At 39.1% G+C, this 21,281-nt stretch overlaps 1 protein-coding gene across 1 annotated transcript; it reads left to right on the top strand.

Annotated features, from left to right (window-relative positions):
• The first annotated feature begins 16,250 nt into the window (after positions 1 to 16,250).
• On the top strand, positions 16,251 to 17,540 carry LOC131932082 (uncharacterized). The gene has a single exon (XM_059288965.1). The coding sequence runs from the start codon at positions 16,425 to 16,427 to the stop codon at positions 17,538 to 17,540; it is 1,116 nt and encodes a 371-aa protein (XP_059144948.1). The 5' UTR covers positions 16,251 to 16,424.
• The last annotated feature ends 3,741 nt before the right edge of the window (positions 17,541 to 21,281 follow it).

Below are 21,281 nucleotides of genomic sequence, written 5' to 3'. Positions count from 1 at the left end.
TTATTCCTAAGACTTACGTGAACCTCCGGATACACTGTACTATCTTATGTATCTATTTTAGTACGAGTTTTGTTGATGGTTTGTTTATTATGTACGATTATAATGTAAGGATTGGGGATAACTAAGACATGGCTATCAAAATCTCTTTTTCCCTTCGATGATCAAAAAAATTGTCCGCCCTAATCAAAAACTGAAATAAGTGAAATCGTATCATTAAAATAAGTCACGATGTACTTTATTTAAAGATGTTATTGCTTACTAGCCCTACTTAACTGTTTAAGGAAGCAAGGGATGGGGGGGGTGAGTATTGTTGTAGATGAAAGACAGCCATAGTAACCAGATTTACAAAGGTTAAGCTTTGTGTAAACTGACTTGAACCCAGCTTTCTTTAGCATAGCAGATGACTGCATGATTCTCTATACTATCTTTATATATATATAAATATATATATATATATATATATATATATATATATATATATATATATATATATATATATATATATATATATATATATATATATATATATATATATATACATATATATATGTGTGTGTGTATGTGTGTGTGGGTGTATGTGTGTGTGTATGTGTGTGTGTTGACAGAATGACCATGCCCAACCATATTATTCTCAGACAACACGTTAAGAACTGATACAAAAGCTTTATAGAGCTGATACAATAGCTTGATAGAACTGATACAATAGCTTGATAGAACTGATACAATAGCTTGATAGAACTGATACAATAGCTTGATAGAACTGATACAATAGCTTGATAGAACTGATACAATAGCTTGATAGAACTGATACAATAGCTTGATAGAACTTATACAATAGCTTGATAAAATTGATACAATAGCTTGATAGAACTGATACAATAGCTTGATAGAATTGATACAATAGCTTGATAGAACTGATACAATAGCTTGATAGAACTGATACAATAGCTTGATGAAACTGATACAATAGCTTGATGTTACGTCTGTACTACTCTTCTGACCAAGTTTCTCTGATTATATGAACTGCTATTTATAGAAACGATGACTTGTTAAGGTTTTCCCCTCTCGAAAAAATTTAAAAATTCATTATTTAAAATAAAGCTATACCCAGTTGATACTCATGGAATTATAATCTCTAGTCAGTCAATTAGTGGTTAATTAAGATATTCATTATTGATAGAATAACCACAGAATTTTTTAAAAAGTTGTTTAAAGTAAATCTGTATGTACAAAAGTTAAGGGAGAGCACCCGTGCCCTTGTTTAGACCATCACAACAGGGACACAACTCTTCATGTGGCACCCACTACACTGGTACGATCTTTCTATTTTGTAACGTCCCGTTTGTAGTGTATATAAAAAGCAATAGTTCACTGGTCGTGAACTTTACGCTGACCCGCTTTTCATCGCTTCTCTCCCCTCTTTTTTTTTCTTCTTCTCTTCTTCTGCTGTTGAGGCTAAAACTCCAGGTAGTCTTGTGGAAGGGGGACGGGAGGGGGTGTAGGGGGGGGGGGGGGGGGGGGTGAGGACTAAACTAAACATCACTTCCTTTCTTTTCACCTTGGCTTTGTTCCTGGTCTGCAGATGTAGGCCAAACCTGATAGAGGTGCCGTCTCTTGCCTGGAAGTGGTCTGGAATCAGGGAGAGTTATCGGCGCTTGATTAGCCGCTACTATTGGAAATATACTATAGGGATTTTATTTTTAAGCTAAAACGCAATTTTTTTTTTTTTTTTTTTTTTTTTTTTTTTTTTTTGCGGTCTGACTTTATTGAACAGTTTAATGTTTGATAAATATATGTTCGTATTTATGTAGTGATGCACGCAGTTTGTTTCTTTAAAGCTTCGTGTGTAATAATGCAAAAGGTTGGTCTGTTGTAAATTCACCTTCGGCTATGAAAGTATTATCGGTATTAGCCATAACTTGTAGAATGTCTTACCTTTTTAAATTTACGTCAAATATGTGATTATAAATCGACAGCCATTGTTAAATTCTATATTTACAAATATCTCCCCTGGTATAACTATGACATATATTTAAAACCACAGCTATAACTACAGCTATAGCTACTGACAGCACTTACAGCCATCATCACACCCGACAGCTATATTTACAGCTGTACACTTACCCCGCAGTTATGGCCACAACTATAGCTACTCTCAGCCATACACATACCCAACAGGTATAACCAAAGCTATAGCCAATCACAGCCATCATCACACCCAACAGCTATAATCACAGCTATAGCTACTCTCGGCCATACACACACTTCACATCAACAGCATACACACACACATTACATAGTAGAAGGTTATAAACCATGTCTTTTTATATACTGGGTCTGTCTAAATATGTTGTCAATGTTGGTCTGCGTTTGACCACATATCTCGATTTGTCTAGTCAGAAATTAGCCTCAATGTTGATGTCTATTTAACCACTACTTTACGTACTCATTGCTTACAAACATCTGTACACTCATCGTCCCCTTACAACAATATCAACACTCAACAGACGTCTAAACGTAGTTTTAAATCATATTTAACCTAACATAAGATTATCCATCTAATGATGGAGTTTTAACAGAAGCCATAACAACATTTTTAACGTTTTAACCCACTAACACCCACCACCAGATTGAGCCTAGTCTAGACTATCTTTATAAAACATTGAAATTTGCAAGTTTCACTTTTAAACAAAAACTCTCATTTATCAAACTGGCAGTTTTCAATTTAACATTGTTTTGACGTGCGCTAAATAAAGCTAATTATAAAACCATTTTTTTCTCGCTAAAATTGACATTAAGACGTTTAATGTTTTTTTTTTTTTTTTAAATTTTAAGAAAAAAAAATCTGCATATCGCGCGAAGTTCAGAGTCAGAAGCCTTGCTTCTATTTCATCAGTTGTCTACCTTTATTTTTCCCCCTCCCCTTTTCTTTATCTCCCTTTCTTTTTTTTCTCTTCCCGTTGAAAACAAAAGACACCTTTCTTGAGCAGATTTAGGCCATGGCTCTTCAGCTTGCCTAAATAAAAGATTTGTTATATTCGTGTACCACCAAGCTCTGGCCGTGTGGTTCTCAAGTTATCATCAGGGTATCTGTTATATTATCGTTATATTTTTATGGAAGGGAGTGTAGGAGGGGGGGGGGTGTGGCAGCGACAACCCAACATCATTGTGTTACTTGTCTGGACATTTTGTCGAAGACGGGGTTTTAGTTTAAGGTAGGGGCAGACAAATTTGGTTTGTAATGGTGTAAGGCGCAAACAGTTTACGCCCACGTAACCCGTTGTCAGTGGCGTAGGCAATGAGGGGTTGGGGGGAGGGGGGGTTAACCCCTCCCATGAACTCACACCCCTATATATATATATATATATATATATATATATATATATATATATATATATATATATATATATATATATGATTTTATACATATCTATATATATAATTCTCTTCTGGGATCAGTTAGAAAACAAGCTGCAAGCGCGGCTTTGCAGTCCCCTCTCTTCCTCTCTATCACTACCACCCCCATCCCACCCCCACATGATCTGGTGAGCGGTGTTCACTCTATTTACATTTTACAATCACAGAGACGGGTTTGGTGACGGCTATTAGGGGCAGATAATTTAGTTTGAAACTATTTTAAACTTAGAGGAGGTAACTAAGAGGAGGCTGCTTTCACGTGGGGGGGGGTAGTGTTTTTAAGCAAATATTTTCAATGGCAGCATTGGTACTGTCGAATTCACAATTATAAATTACTGAAAAGTAGAAAAAAACAACTAAATAGCGGCGTATGATACGCAGCGGGTCGGCTCGGGGTAAAATATTTGAACCCCTCCCATGACCAATTCCTGGCTACGTCACTGCCCGTTGTGGTATCCATATAACCCCTAATTTGATGGATTGACCCCCCCCCCCCCCAGTTTTGTCCATATTACCCCTGATTATAGGATTGTTAGAGATAATCCCATAATGTCCTTAAACCCTTAATTGTATGACCGTATGAGGGACCCTTTTATGTCTATATAACACAAACAATTATAATAAAGACTTTTTTATTTCGATGTAACCCTTAATTGCATGATCATAAGAGATAACAAATGCATGTTCTTATAACCGTAATTGTGTGATTTTAAAAGATACCCTGGTATATGTATATAATATGTCATTTTTAGAGAAGCCTTAGCTGTTATAAATACATAGTTCTGTGAAATTAGAGACCCCCCTTCCCACACCCACCTGTCATGTTATCAGGTAAACAATGCGGGTTAGGATTAGGTGTAAATCGTTTCATCATGAGGTTATTTTAAAATTGCTGTTCAACTCGGATATTTAGTGGCTTTCTTTCTTTGTTTCTATCTTTCTTTGTTCTTATCTATCTATATTTCTTTATTTCTATATTTATTTTATGACCTAGCTGTTACCGACAGATCATTGTGACTGTCTCACACCAGGCTGTCTTTTATAAGTTTTTATTATCATATATTCAAAAAAATGTATTTGGTCTTAAGTGAAAGCTAACATGGTTTAATGTGGACTCTACATGAAGGTGGCTTAATAATGGTTCCTTCTTCTTCTTCTTCTTCGTTCTTAATTTTTAGTGTTGGAAGGGATCGAGCCTTATCTGCCAGAGGGTTTGAACTCGAGACTTTGTTCGAATTTATCAACCATGAGCTTTTTGCCGACTCGACTATGCCTCCATCACAATTAAGGATTACGTGTCAACTGGTTATGCGCCGTTATTGACTCCGATTTCAGCCTGCTTTTCTTTTTGGATTTGCTTCCATAGCCTTTGTCCAATTACAAGGCAGCAGTTGTTTGATTTTGGAGTTGTCTCTCCTAGAAGAGTGGGTGTCCCCAGCTAACGAGCCTCATCTGTCCGAGGGTTCGAACTCGAGACTTTTTCGGTTTAACAACCATGAGCTTTACCGTCTCGACCACGCCGACCCCCATAATGGTTCCTGAATAAGGTCTGAATAATATTCTTAATCTAAACAAGGTCTTAATATTGATCTTTAACTCAACAAAGTCTTAGACTCAGCCAAACATGTTGTTAATGTTGGTCAATGTATGACCTCAGATCTCGTCTTTCCAAATATGGTGTCAATTTGGTCTATGTCTGACCACAAGTCTCGGTCCGACTAAACATATTGTCACTATTGGACTATCTGAACAGATGTGCGTTTATCTAAATATGTTGTCAATGTTGGTCTACGTTTGACCACGGATCTGATTGTGTCAAGTCAGAAATTAGTCTTCTTATTGTTGTCTATTTAAACATCGCGGCTGGGAATAAAAGCTGAACACACTATCCCGTCATATACGAGATCACAAAAACAGATGGACTCTACTGTATCTGCTCTCTAGGTCCTGCACGTCCGAAATGGTGACTAATTTTTTATAGGTATCACTAAATGGTCTCTGACATAACTTTCAATATTTGTGTTAAATGATATGGTGCCCCATTCGTGGATATTATATATTTATATATATATATATATATATATATATAGGCTATATATATCGAACAACGTATTGACCAGAGAAATCTAAAGACCAATGCATCCACCCACCCCTCCAGCTTCCAATAATCAAGGTGAGCAAAAGTCTTTTGTCAGGTGTAAATACAACAGTGGAGTCTATTTCACCTAAAAATTAGCTCTTCTTTCAATAGTAAAGTCCAACTCATCTAAACATTAACTCTTCTATCAAAAGTAAAGTCTGTCTCACCGAAAACTGAACTCTTCTTACTAAAGTGAAATTTACCTCACCCTTCCTAAGGCAATACTTTTCGACCTGAGAATTGAAAAATAAAACCACACGCCAATCTTTTTGAAAAACCGGAAGTAGTAATAGCATTTCGGTCAAGTTTTTAACAACGAGAAGATCAAAGACAGCAGGTTTTAAAAGGTGGTGTTAAAAAAAAGCACTTCCGGTAACAGAAATTAAATTACTTGGAAGTGGATAGCATTACCGGAAGTGATGTCAAAAAAAAGGTGTTTGGCTGATTTTTCATCGAAGACAAGATGGCGGGCACGGTAAAGAAAATAAAACCAGTATGTGAGGCTTTATGAGATGTATAGTGGAATAAGTGGGTACCGCTAGGTAGCGTGTGTGTGTGTGTGTTAGAAACATGAGGTTGTATTTTAGCGAAGTGGGCAAGTGAAGTTGAGGCAGAAAGGTAAATAGATGACAGGGGCGTCGAAGAGATATGATGGGTACCCCCCCCCCCACTACCCACTTCATGTTAAGTTAGTCATTTCTCGTTCAGATAAAGAAAAAAAAAAGTTGTTTTTTTCTTGCAAACCTTCACTTTTAATTATACTTAGTAAAGTGCGGTATTCCAAGATCTATATATATTTTTTAAATGAACATGAATATGCACTCTTACTTAACAGTCAAGACTTCGTTATAAAACATTAAATTAGGCGTAGCGTATACCCGAATTATTTTCAGCATACAAATATACCAGCTTGATCATTCAGCTTTTACATCATCCAGCATTATAATCAAACCAAGTAACAATCTTATTTAATCATCATTAAAATTTAGCTGAAGTAGATAAAGTTCACACTGCGTCCCAAACAACAACAAAGCTACAGTTCTTTCATCAGTATTCTCACATCGGCGTCATCATGCATCCTACAACATACAACACGCTGCTCGTATACACCCACTCAATTTGCAAGCAACGTTATATTTTAAAGCTGAATTATTATTTTTTTACAATCAATGTACATCCTCACGTTACTTTAAATATTATTCCATACAATTTCAACATAACTCACACATTCTCATCCAAGTTTAGCCACAATTTATCATACAACCACTCATCACATTTTCACATATCATACAACTTCACAATATCATACAATCACATATCATGCAACCTCACAATATCATACAATCACATATCATATTACCTCACAATATCTACAATTGCATATTATCATACAGCCGCATACCGTCATTAAACCACAAACCATACATCAGCAAACTGCCACAGAACATACAACCACATATACGGCTGTAATTCACACAACATCGTTCAACCACGCATTGTCATTCAACCACTCGTCATCATAAAGCTGCACATTGTACAATCATAAATCATCAAACAATCGCACATGCATCATACAACCACGCACGATTGTAAATCAACCAACATCAAACAACCTCACAATACCAAACAACCACACAGCATCTTACTACCATAAACGTAATACAACTGCACATCACACAACCAAACATCACCACACACACACACCTACATCACACAACCACACACCTTCATTTAACCACACATCATCCTAACACCACAACACGCCACACTATAAAAACTAAACCAATGAGGTCACTGGATCAGGAAAGTCATTAGATGACTAAGTATAACCGGTTTCCTGACGGCTAGACCACGTGACTCCCGCTAACAGGAAATGTACCCTACTCGTAGACCGTGTGCAGTCCAATTGGCATTTTCCATTGACACCTTTCTCCGCCCATCTCTTTGTGCTCTCTCTACCCCCCCCCCCCCCCCCCCCCATCTGCTGACTTGACGAAATGGTTTCATCTAACTATAACTAAACGATCACCAGCGATTTAAACTGAGACAATACAAAAGGGGAAGCAACTTTCTAGAATTTCATATTTTAAGCATGCGGGATTATATACATAAATATAAAAGTTAATATTAGCGACAAGTATCAATTTTAATTAGTATTAAACCAACTTTAGATAGACCTTTAAAATACATTCAAAAATTTTTAGCAAATAGACAATTAAAATAAATATAAAATAAAAAGCTATTTTATAAACCATATACGAAAATAAATCAGCGGACAATACAATCAAATATATTTGTATGATATGTTACTTTCTATTTGGAAACTCTTGTATCTCTAACTAAATATTGATTTTCAAAACTTAGATTCTAGATGTCCTACCCCAGGGGTCGACAACCTGCGGCTCACGAGCCGCATGCGGCTCTTTTGATGTCAAGGTGCGGCTCTTCAGCTCCATGCACAAATATTAAAATTATTTTATTACCAAAACTCATAAAAATATTGTTCTACAACACACGCTAATGAACGATACAATAATAAATATAAACAGTAAACACTCGCTGTTCTATTATTTTGTTACTCCCTATTTCAATGTACTTCTTTGTTTTCTAAAACTGAGTTATTTAAATTTAAACAATGCCTGTGCTTGGATCATATTCATCAGGACACATGTTTACGTACACTACCCCCCAGCATGCTACGGGGCGTGCTGTATGGAAGCATAGAGTGTAAGTTATTCACTCACCGTAATATCACTGTTAATCATATATATATATATATATATATATATATATATATATATATATATATATATATATATATATATATATATATATGGAATATCAAAATACGCATTTTTTTTTCTATTTAGATCACAATCCCTTACACATAATGAGATATCTAGCGCGCTTCATCAACCTATACAGCCGACATTTAACAAGAAATAAAAATAAATCAAAAGCAATGTAACATGTACACGATCTCATTCTACGGTAAAAAATTTTAAGCGTCAGATGGAGCTACGAATCAGTAGACAGACAAGGGCGTAGCTAGGTAGATGAAACTCATCAAGGCTAGACATTTTTTTTTAAAGTCCGAGCTGCTTGAAATCTCTGCAATTTGTGTTGTTAAAAGTGTGGGCTGAGATTCGCGTCAATTAAAAAAAAAATCAGGTGGAATTTTTAAATGCTAATTCTGAGCTTAAAACCTTTATAATTTTGTTTTATATAAATCAGAGCTTGTAAACTTTTTAATTTTAATAAACGGAAAAGCTTAAAGTTTCTTCAATTGTTATTTTGAAAGTCGTGCTTTAAAATCTCATCGTTGTTTTTACTAACTAGGATTTGTTTTGTCTAGTAGGTGTAACAGCTTCTGAGAATTAGTGTAGACACAGGCAGTGTTTCTTCCAACCTTTTTTCAAAATTTTCCGAAAGGGGGGCGGACACATATAAAAGAATATATTTTCTATATAAATTTCCATTTCGTACGGGGAGGGGTGGTGGGGGCGGTAGACTATCATCGGGGGGGGGGGGGGGGGGGGGGGGCTCCAAAAGAAACACTGGACACAAGACTCTATTATCTATGTACGAATACTAAATAGCTCCCCATATGCATTATATGCATTCAGGAGGGGAAGTGAGTGAGGTTGAGGGACGATATTACTACGACCCCTATCTTCAAAATGCCAGAATTATATAACATTCAAACGGAAACGTTCACATACAATGTATATACACGACGCAATCAGTATATACGGGGTTACTTGTATTAAATCACCTTACACACCGTATGTAGACCTTCGTAATGGATGTCACAACTTTTTCTCTGGGTGCCTTATGTCCATTTATAAAAAACTTAGCAGCGTCAAAACTTTTATATATATAGCGGACATGTTTTATCAATATTAGCACCCCCCCCCCCCCCACGCCGTATTATCGTAAAGAATTAAGCAACATCCAAAATTGTATGTAAAAGGCGTCCATGTTGTATGATAGCTAGCGCCCCTGTAACATAGTAACCCCTACCGTTGAATAGTGAGTAGCGCCCCTTTACCACTTTGACACAATATGTATCACAATTTACCCCCCTCCCCCTGTGTCATAGTAACACCCCCGTTGTAACACAAGTAGCGCCCCTATAACACAGCAACATCTCCTGCAGTAACAAAAAAAAATAGTAGTTACACCCTCTGTTGTTATATAAGAAGAGCCCCTGTCAGTAGCGTAGCGAGGGGGGGGGGGGGCGGGGGACATATGTCCCCGGGCGCCGAGCTTAGGGGGCGCCAAAATGGGTTGGAAAAATAAATTGAAAGGTTGAGGGGGGTGCAAATCGAAAGTTTGAGGGGTAGGGTGCAAATCAAAATCTCGAGGGGGGGGGGGGGGGGGGTGCAAATCGAAAAGTTTCTCCCCAGGCGCCGGGAAGGGTCGCTACGCCTCTGGCCCCTGTACTTTAGTAACACCTCATATTGTACCATAACTAGCGCCGCTGTACCATAGTAATACGCCCTGTTGTAACATAACTAATACCCCTTTACTATAGAAACACTCTATTTTGTACCATAACTACCACCCCTGTACTACAGTAACACCCTATGTTGTAATATAACTAGCGCCCTTGTACTACAGTAACACCCCCTATTTTGTAATATAACTAGCACCCCTGTACTACAGTAACACCCCTTATGTTGTAATATAACTAGCGCCACTGTACTACAGTAACACCCCCTATGTTGTAATATAACTAGCGCCCCTGTAATACAGTAACACCCCCCTATGTTGTAATATAACTAGCGCCACTGTACTACAGTAACACCCCCTATGTTATAATATAACTAGCGCCACTGTACTACAGTAACACCCCCTTTGTTGTAATATAACTAGCGCCTCTGTACTACAGTAACACCCCCTTTGTTGTAATATAACTAGCGCCCCTGTACTACAGTAACACCCCTTATGTTGTAATATATCTAGCGCCACTGTACTACAGTAACACCCCCTATGTTGTAATATAACTAGCGCCCCTGTAATACAGTAACACCCCCTATGTTGTAATATAACTAGCGCCACTGTACTACAGTAACACCCCCTTTGTTGTAATATAACTAGCGCCTCTGTACTACAGTAACACCCCCTTTGTTGTAATATAACTAGCGCCACTGTACTACAGTAACACCCCCTTTGTTGTAATATAACTAGCGCCCCTGTACTACTTTAACACCCCCTATGTTGTAATATAACTAGCGCCCCTGTAATACAGTAACACCCCCTATATTGTAATATAACTAGCGCCCCTGTACTACAGTAACACCCCCTATGTTGTAATATAACTAGCGCCCCTGTACTACAGTAACACCCCCTATGTTGTAATATAAATAACGCTCTTGTACTACAGTAACACCCCTTATGTTGTAATATAACTAGCGCCCCTGTACTACTTTAACACCCCCTATGTTGTAACATAACTAGCGCCCCTGTACTACAATAACACCCCCTATGTTGTAATATAAATAACGCCCTTGTACTACAGTAACACCCCCTTTTTTGTAATATAACTAGCGCCCCTGTACTACTTTAACACCCCCTATGTTATAATATAACTAGCGCCCCTGTACTACAGTAACACCCCCTTTGTTGTAATATAACTAGCGCACCTGTACTACAGTAACACCCCCTTTGTTGTAATATAACTAGCGCACCTGTACTACAGTAACACCCCATGTTGTATCATAACTAGCGCCCATGTAACACAGTAACCCCCACCCTCCCCTTATGTTGTAACCCTAGCAGGGATTGTTACCCGCACAAAGAACCCCCTTGTCCTGACCCCCAATCAACAAGTAGCGTTGAAAGGTTACCTCTAACCTCCCCGGCCCCCAGCAGACGTCAAGCCCTGCCACGACACGTGCATGGTGAGCACGTCTAAGCGCACGTGTACCCGCGTGTGTGTGTGTGAGTGCTGTGCGGACGCGTGACTGCACTGAGTAACCTTTCACTCAGACCATCAAATTTCGCAGCCAGCCGTAACGAAACATCGCTTAGGATGGGACACAAATATCAACATTTTCCCTAAGGGCTTTTTTTTTACATTTTTTTTTCTGTTTCCCACCAGTGCATGTTACTATCCCAGACTATGTTTAGATTTCCCTCGCAACCTTTTAGCTATCTTAATATCAGTGGCTTACACGCTGACTTATGGAAATTACATATAGTATTGATTACATCTTTTAGGCATCACTTTGGCACCCCCGCCTCCACCCTGAAACAAATCTAACCCCCCCCCCCCCGAACTATATCATATATAACCAGGAATTGGTCATGGGAAGGGTTCAAATATTTACCATATATATATATATATATATATATATATATATATATATATATATATATATATATATATATATATATATATATATATATATATATATATATATATATATATATATATATATATATATATATACATATATATATATACATATATATATATATATATATATATATATATATATATATATATATATATATATATATATATATATATATATATATACTATCATACGTGTCCACACCCCCCCTGGAAATTTAAGTCCGCTCCGCCCTGTCCACAAGAGTTTATGGTGCATCCCCCCCCCCCCCCTTTTTTTTTTACTTTAGGTTAATGTTTCCGCTTTCTTTTACTAAAATTTATTCTCCTTCTGTTAATGTGTCCATTATTATTAATTTTTCCGCTTTTGTTAGGCCTCCTCGGGCAGATAAGGCTCGATAGCTGGGGGACAGCAACTCTTCTAGGAGAGACAACTCCAAAATCAAACAACTGCTGCCTTGTAGCTTGTTCTTGTATGGACAAAGGCTATAGAAGCAAATCCAAAAAGAAAAGCAGGTTGCAATCGGAGTCAATGGCCTATATGACGCATAACCAGTTGACACGTATAGGCCTACTTAATTGTGTTGGAGGGTATCCCTTCCAACACAAAAATAAGAACGAAGAAGAAGTTAGGCCTACTTAATGTGCCCCCCCCCCCGCCCCCTTCTGTTAATTTGCCCCCCTTCTGTTAATATTCCCCCGTCTGTTACATGCGTACACCCTACAGTGCCTACAGGTTGTAAGCCATTTCAACTCTGACCGCAACCCTCCCCAACCCCTTCAATTAAAAAAGTGACTCACCTTTAAGTGCCGTGGGTTTGGCTAGACCATTGTGACACATATTCTGTTTTTCACTAAGTTAGACCTAGAATCTATAACAGAACGTTCACTAGTAAACACGCCCGTTTTCGGCAAAGAAAAAAAAACAACGATTGGTTTGTAATTAATTTCCCCGTTATTTCTAACAACTTTTCCTTTTACTTATTTGGTTAATGACGTTAAGAATTTATTTATTTTAAAAATCTACTAACTCTGCAATTTATAAGTCGACTTACCATACTTCTCACTTGTATAGGTAAAGCAGAGTTGATCTGATTTTCAGATTGCGTCTAAAAGACATCTGATAAGTATCAGTAGGCAGTTGAACTGCACACCTTCATTTGCTTCATCGGCTCTCGCATGAGCACCTATTGTAAACAATAGCCAATACATAAAGCAAAAGTTCATCTGTTGATTGAATGTTACAGCAAAAAGTGGCAGCGAACGAAGACCGCAGACAATGGCAACAGTCAATGACAACAGTTAATGACAACAGTCAATGACAGCAGACAATGACAACAACATTGACAACAGACAATGATGTCCAGACCCTTCCCGGGGACGAATTTTCAATTTGCACCCCCCCCCCTCAAACTTTCGATTTACACCCCCCCCCCCTCAAGTTTGTCTCTATATATTTTGCTATTTTTTTGCCTTGGTGTCACCCCCCTAAATGGTGTCACCCAGTGCGGTCCGCACCCCCCGCCCCCCCCCCCCCCCCCCACTCGCTACGCCTCTGGTCACCACAGACAAAACCAGACAGCACACAAAACTTTGACGTCACTAGATCGGTATTCCCCCACCCTCTCGAAAGAAATGGAATTTATGCAGAGAATTTAAAAAAATATACTTGTACCAGTGTCCACCCCCTGAAAATATTAAGCCCCCCCCCCTATTTTTTCCGGAGAAAAAAGTCTGAAAGAAACACTGATTGTGGTAGTGGTAGAGATACAAGGTGTTTTTTTTGTTTAAGTATACACCGGAAGTGAGAAATCAAGCCATCAATCGAAGCCAGCAGTGGCGCTGGTCTGCTCACCCACAGCACGCGTGAAGGTACCAACACGTCACGTGCACCGTCTTCCACGTGACGTCATCTTTTCCTTTTAAACATCCATTAACCGTTTACACGCCATCACCAAAGTGAGACTACCCCTCCTCATCATCATGCTAACCCTTAATACGTGACTTCATGACATTTATTCATGAACTCTATAATAAGCCGCGTTTACACTTGCGACATGTATACTATTCATGTGCGACATATATAGTATACATGTCAAGACACAAAAAAAAACACGCTGCATTAAATAAGTAGCGCCCCCCCCCCCCCCCCCACCCAACAATAATGTTCTGATAAAATTAACTAATGACGACGTTGTTTCTTTTTTTCTACACGCGTACAGTATACATGTCGCGAGTGTAAACTCGGTGTAACAAATTTATTCTTATTTGTAATGATATATTTACATAATTAATTAACACGTGAAAAACAAACGTGTTTATTGGACAGTAATTGTCGCGTACATGATACGATCGGGTGTAACAGTGTAATTTACCTCCTCCCTCCTCACTCTAACCCCCAACCCCCACCCCCCCCCCCCCCCCCTCCCCCACCCCTTCCAACCTGTAAATCATCCCCAACAACGAGCGTCGTGTTATCCCCGCCGCATCGCCGCGATAAGCGACACGCCCCCGGTGTGTCAGCACGCCCGCTATTGTGTGTACCGCGGCGCGCATGTGTTGTGAGACGCGTCTGGCGGTAGCCGCCAATTTCCGGTGATGTGGAGTGCTATCTATCAAACCGTTTGCAGCGGCGGCCTTCTCGCCTCCCTTGGGATGCGTTCAACCTCGGCAACGATGCAAACCGTCCTGCTGTGTTTTAATGGAAATGTGTTGGGGGATTATTTTTTTTTTTAATTTAGGAGAGAAAGAAGGAAGAGGGGAATAGGCTTAATTATCAAGTGTATTTTGTTCATGTCTAAGTTAATGTATGGCGTGAAGCATAAATGAATAATCCAAAATTGTGTTGTTTTTTTTTTAATTTAATTATTTGAAAGTAAATTTGCTATTTTTAAAATACTTTTTAAAATGGTTGTTCTAGTAAATTTGACCAAATTTATTAATATTTTTATACCGGTATTTGATTTTTAAAGCTTTCATTTCGTGTGCTGTCTTTTAGTTATGGTTCAGTACGTTAGCAAGCTAGAGTGTATCCTGCCCTTTTAAGTGTTAAGCAATGTTAGGTTATACTGGACCCACAAGCCCAGAAGGGGTTTGCAGTTGACCCAACATGGTTGTAAACTTCTGAAGCATTGCCAGTGTCCCTATCCCCAATTTAAAGTCTTTGATACATAACCTGGTGCTAAGACTAGGGTAGAATAGATTAAATGAGGTTTTACTTGGAAAAACTGTTTTAGTGTATGAGATGAATATTGACGTTTACTCATGAATATAAATGCTTGCAAAAACTAACCCGAAAGCCAACTCTAGTTATAAGTAGTGAATGAAGAGTTTTTGCGTAACATATTATCGCCTCTGTAATGATTGTGAATTTTACAAACCATTAAATCCATTACTTCATTAATAAACAATAGCTTATACCGAATTTTACAATGTGTTTATATAAGGCTTATGCCTCCGCATATATATATATATATATATATATATATATATATATATATATATATATATATATATATATATATACCAATGATCTTTGAGATTGCAAATGTTCATATATATATATAGGTTATATACATATTAAAATGCTGATCATAACACTTGCATCGTTTCTTTTACCAGAACACACCCTCGCCCTCTGTGCCGTATGAGAAATGAGGTCACATCCACCAGACGAACGTACCTAGCACCAAAGTGGAACAGCACCGATCGCCGGCTCCAAAAAAACTCGGCTGTTTTCAAGAAACCATTTAGAACCTACTGTTTGCCTGCTGTTAATGAGAAGCAAAATCAACCCCATTACAGAATCAATGTAATATTTAGAGACTAGATCTAGACCCTTTGATTTAATCTTCCATCAATTAATCAAAATACGGTTCAGAAATCGGTGTGCTCCTGTGTTATGTAAATATGTCAAAAAGTCGGACTACTCTTTAATGTTCTGGATGTCAGTTATAGTGATCTTTTGGAGGAAAAATTGAAGTTTGTTAATATAAGGTTATAGTGTAGGTGTGGTTACACAGACAAGGCAATGGTACCTAGGCGGGTGTTGACGTCTGTAGTTCGTTTGGTCGCCAATGATGGACGCTGGCATGAAGGCTTGGTGCGGAAATGGCAACAACGTCATGTCGTAGTCTGGACCTCGCTGTGTGTTGGGTAGGCTTGACCTCAGCCTGCGGGGTTGCCTTGACCTCTGTCGATCAGGTAGCCTTGACTTCGACCTGCCGGGGTAGCCTTGACCTCAGCCTGCCGGGTAGCCTTGACCTCAGCCTGCCGGGTAGCCTTGATCTCAGCCTGCCGGGTAGCATTGACCTCTGCCGATCAGGTAGCCTTGACCTTTGCCGGTCGGGTAGCCTTGACCTCGTCCGATCAGGTAGCCTTGACCCCTGCCTGTCGAGTAGCTTTGACCTCCAGCCTGCCGTAACGCATTGACCTCAGTCTACCTTGCAACCTTGATCCCAGTCGGCAAGGTAGCCTTGACCCTTCATCACGTGGTCCCGGGGAAGTATGAGCTCCCTCAAGTCCACGACCCTCAGCGTCATGAGACCGCCCAAGCCCCCTTGCTGGCGGGACTTCATCGCGCCCACGCCCAAAAGCATCAACTCCGACGGCTTCGACATCACGGACCTAATGGGGCGCGCGCTCGGCGCCAAGTCTCCGACCACGGAGTTTCTCGACGTGTCTCGGAGCTCCACCTCACTCCCCGGCAACAAACCCAGCCGTCTGGCCCGACGACCGCGGGCCAGAATCCACCGGACGAGAAGCGAACACGTCATCCACGCCGAGGACCTCCCCGAGAGCGCCTTCACCGGAACCCTCGCGGACAACGACCCCAAAGGACTGCGAACCCGTATGCCAGACGGTCGTCTGTACGTCGAAGAAAACAACAGACGGTGCCAGAACTGGTTAGCCAGCATCGAAGCGGCGGAACCGCTCGACACCGTCGACTACACCAGCGAAGACTCTCCGCAATCTTATTCCATTTCCTCCGGTCTCCAAAGCGAGACCCGTCGTGATTCGGGAAACTCCGGACGTTTAAAAAACGTGGATTACGCACTCATTCCTATACACGAATCCGACCAGGGCGTCGAGGTCGAAATTCCGGAAGAGACTTTTGTCTGGGATATTTCCCAAGACGCGCGTCCGCACTCCCCGAGCTCTGGAGAGGAGATGTGCAGTGCGTGTAAGAAGATCACCCCACAGGTCGACAACAAGAAAAGCCCCTGGCCGTCAAGACACCACTCTTGTACGCACACAGATAACCCACCACGCAGACAGTCGCCGGAGAAACCCGAGAGCGCCCAGGGTGAAGGTCGATCCACGCACCGCACCAGCGAGTTCAGAAGACACTCCACCAGCAAAAAAATTCATTCGCGACTCTGTGATCCGGAGAAAGAGGCACGGGTGTCGCACCCGGCGCAGGAACCCGTCGTCAAATATTCCAGTCATTCTGAACAATCCGGAGGGGATGCCTCGTCGAGTAAAGGTCAAGGTCAAACGACTCATATCGTCCAGGAAAGAAGCAACTCAAACAGAAAGGGCACCAGGTCCTCTTCACGACACCACGAGACTTTAAACGAATACTGTGAGACGGATATCAACGTTATAGATGAAACTACTTAACTAGCACCCCGCTCTTTTAGTTGTTTTTTTTTTTCTTAGACATTGTCACTCTAGTTTTTGGTTTCCATACAGTGACTGACAACCTATCATTGTCACTCCAGTTTCGGTTTCCATACAGTGACTGACAACCTATCATTGTCACTCTAGTTTCGGTTTCCATTCACAGTGATTGAGTATCTCACAACCTATCCACATACTCTTTTAATATTCCACCAGCAGTTTCCACATTGGTTTTTATATGTTCTGGTATGATGTTGTTTTGTCCTTATCATCTCCGGTCCTACAAAAAGGTAACACCAACACAACACACACTCGTACAGCCATTCAGAGGCGTAGCGAGGGGGAGGGGGTGCGGACCGCACCGGGTAACACCATTTAGGGGGGGTGTGACATCGAGGCAAAAAAGAACAAAATATATATAGAGAAAAATGATAATTCCACTTAATTAAGCGATTAATTCTAGTGTTAAATCGTCTTTTAAGAGGTGCACATCAAAAGTCTGAGGAGGGGGTTGTTTCAAATCGAAAATTTATAGTTTGTCCACGGACGGGAAGGGTCGCTACGCCTCTGAGGGGTGACACCATTAAGTGCCGCACCGGGTGACACCCGACCTCGCTACGCCACTGCAGCCAGTCACCAAGTTTAGTTCATGCCTTGTCAGGAAAACATTGACATTTTATTCGAGAAGAATCCACGGATTGTATAGGTGTAATCAAATACATGTAAGTGGCTGATAGCATACATCCGTAGTGTTTAAGTATACAGTCGGCCTAGCATTGAATTGGCCACCTAATATCTTCATAGTGTGGCCACTTTGACATGCCGAACTATCTTTTCTTGGCCACTTTACTTCCTCTACCTTGGGAAATTGCCGACCCCACCCCCTCCATAAAAAAAAAGCGGCCATCACGCCCAATTACTTTTTTGTTCTACATTTCGAGCTTTCACAAGAAGAATCCATTAAAATTTACACTTACCTCCAAATATTATCCCTAGCCTAATTGATCCTCCACATAGATATATTAACAAGCACCCAGTGTTGATACTAGCTTAGGGGTCATCCATAAATGACGTCACACTCGTAGGGGGGAGGGGGGGTCCGTAATTTTGTGACGATGTGTGATGAGGGGGAGGGGGGGGGGGGTCAGATGTTGCGACGTCACATTTTTGCATTATAAAAAAGCAATGTTAGAAAACGAATTTTAGACGTTATTTCGTATTTTAGGTAACTGTTTAAATAAATTGTAATAGTTTGGACAAAATTTTAGAAAAATATCGATGTTTTAAAAAAATTCAACTGCAATTTTGAGGGGGGTTGTAGGTTGAGGTGTGACGTCATTTTAGGGGGGGGGGTCTGGGTTTTTGTGACGACGTGTGACGGAGGGGAGGGGGGAGGTAAAAATTGTCAAAAAAAGCGTGACGTCATTTATGGATGACCCCTTATATGAAAACGTTGTTTTAAATTATAGTATAGAAATTCCATTATGTTTGTGTTATTTTAATTTATAATTGAATTTAACTCGTCATCAGCAGTTTGTTTATCATTGTTTTACGTACACCATTTTTTCAAGATATCTTCCCTTGACGTAGATACGAACAGCTAGAAATTAGATGGATTGTGTCCCTTGAAACTATCATTACTAAGTTAATATGTCAATATAGTGTATACTTTTATGAATATGATAAGAAAAAAATAAAAATAATTAAAATATACTTCTCTGTAAATTTATACAAGTTGATGAAATATTTTTTTGTATTAAACATTAAACTTTTAACAGTAAGACTAGTTTAAAGTAATTTCTGCTTGAGAATTGTGATCACCTTTAATTAGAACATCAGTTGTGTTGTATGATAAAAACATTTAGTAATCTAGGGGCAAAGTGCATATGTGCTTAATGAAAATTGAGTGTAATTATTAAATTCGACACTAGGAAGTAGTAAGATTTTCTTTTTAACGATTTTGATGACGTGTAAGTGTAATTAAAATGTATTTTATTGAGTGATAATGTGTAAGTAAAATTAGAGTCCATTTTATAGAGTGCTGGTGTGTAATTGTAAATAGAAAGTATCTAATAGAGTGATTATGTGTAAATGTAATTAGGGTTTATTTTATAAAGTGATGATGTGTAAATGTAATTAAAATATCTTTGATAGAGTGCTGGTGTGTAAGTGTGAACATGTATTGTTGTTTATGTTTCATTTTAGTGTACGTAATGTGTTCTGTGTAAGTGTATTTAGTTTTGTTCAGTAAACTCGGCTCCACCATTGTAGATGTCTGCTAAACTGGCTGTATGTGTAAACCTGGATATATGTGTACACCTGGCTACATGTGTACACCTGTATGTATGTGTACACCTGGATATTTGTGTACACTTGGATGTATGTGTAGACCTGTATGTATGTGTACAAATGTATGCATGTGTACACCTGTATGTATGTGTACACCTGTGTGTATGTGTAAACCTGGATGTATGTGTACAGCTGGATGCATGTGTACACCTGGATGTATGTGTACACCTGTATGTATGTGTACACCTGTGTGTATGTGTACAGCTGGATGTATGTGTACACATGTATGTTTGTGTACACCTGTATGTATGTGTACACCTGTATGTATGTGTACATATGTGTGTATGTGTACACCTGGATGTATGTGTACACCTGTATGTATGTGTACACCTGTATGCTTGTGTACACCTGTATGTGTGTGTACACCTGTATGTATGTGTACACCTGGCTGTACACCTGTATGTATGTGTACATCTGCATGTTTACACCTGTATGTATGTGTACATCTGGCTGTATATGTACAGCTGGATATATGTGTACACCTGGATGTATCTGTACACCTGGATGTATGTGTACACCTGAATTTATATGTACATCTGGCTGTATCTGTACACCTATCTGTACACATCGCAGCATCTGTACAGCTGAATCTGTTTACATGAGTGTTATCCAAATTCACGGTTTATAAATTAAGGCGCCATCTCTTGATATAAATTCAAGCAAAATTTTAAACCATATAATTTATTTAAAAATCTATGATACTATATTGCTGTAATTTTCACACATAACAAATAATTAATATTAAGCAACAAGTTTTTGAATTGAAAATTTTTAGTCAAGCTATAGTTCTAGCTTAGTGGTTGCATTAAAAGTAGACGTGATTGAACAAATTACCATGTACCGCAATTAAAAATAATTAACTTTGAACATTCTTCCCTTCTAAAATTATCCTTCATTGAACATACGTCTTTGTAGTCTCAAACAGTTGTGATATAATGGTACCGTATTGGAATATTTTCATAATAAAGTAAGCGGATTTATAGATATTGGCCATGGAAGTTTGATATTCCCCCCACCCACCCTTTTTCATAGCACAAACAGTGATCGTTGTATCAAGGCTTTGTATTGTATATTGCGTGAACGCAATGTTATAATTGTATGATACAACTAGTGAATAAGATATATTATGTTTTAGTCTATAAGACATTCTTTTGGGGAGAATTTTTTTTTTTTTTTTTTTTTTTTTGGTGTTAAACTATAATGCATGTTCGATGAGTACGAAGAATATAATTTTTTTTTTTGCGAGAAAATAAAATATGAAATAACGTTTTGTAAAGATGAAAGTTTACAAGAATTTTAATTTATTGTAATAAAGAATTAGCGGAAAAGTGTGTTTATAGGTGTGGTTATCATGTGTTGAAAGTTTCAATTCAGATTGGTTAAGTTTGCTTT

The sequence above is a fragment of the Physella acuta genome, unplaced genomic scaffold, assembly GCF_028476545.2.
Source record: "Physella acuta isolate Inbredline_101_S28 unplaced genomic scaffold, ASM2847654v3 ptg002084l, whole genome shotgun sequence".
In the NCBI taxonomy this organism is placed as follows: domain Eukaryota; kingdom Metazoa; phylum Mollusca; class Gastropoda; family Physidae; genus Physella; species Physella acuta.
This window is presented reverse-complemented; position numbering and strand designations above follow the sequence as displayed.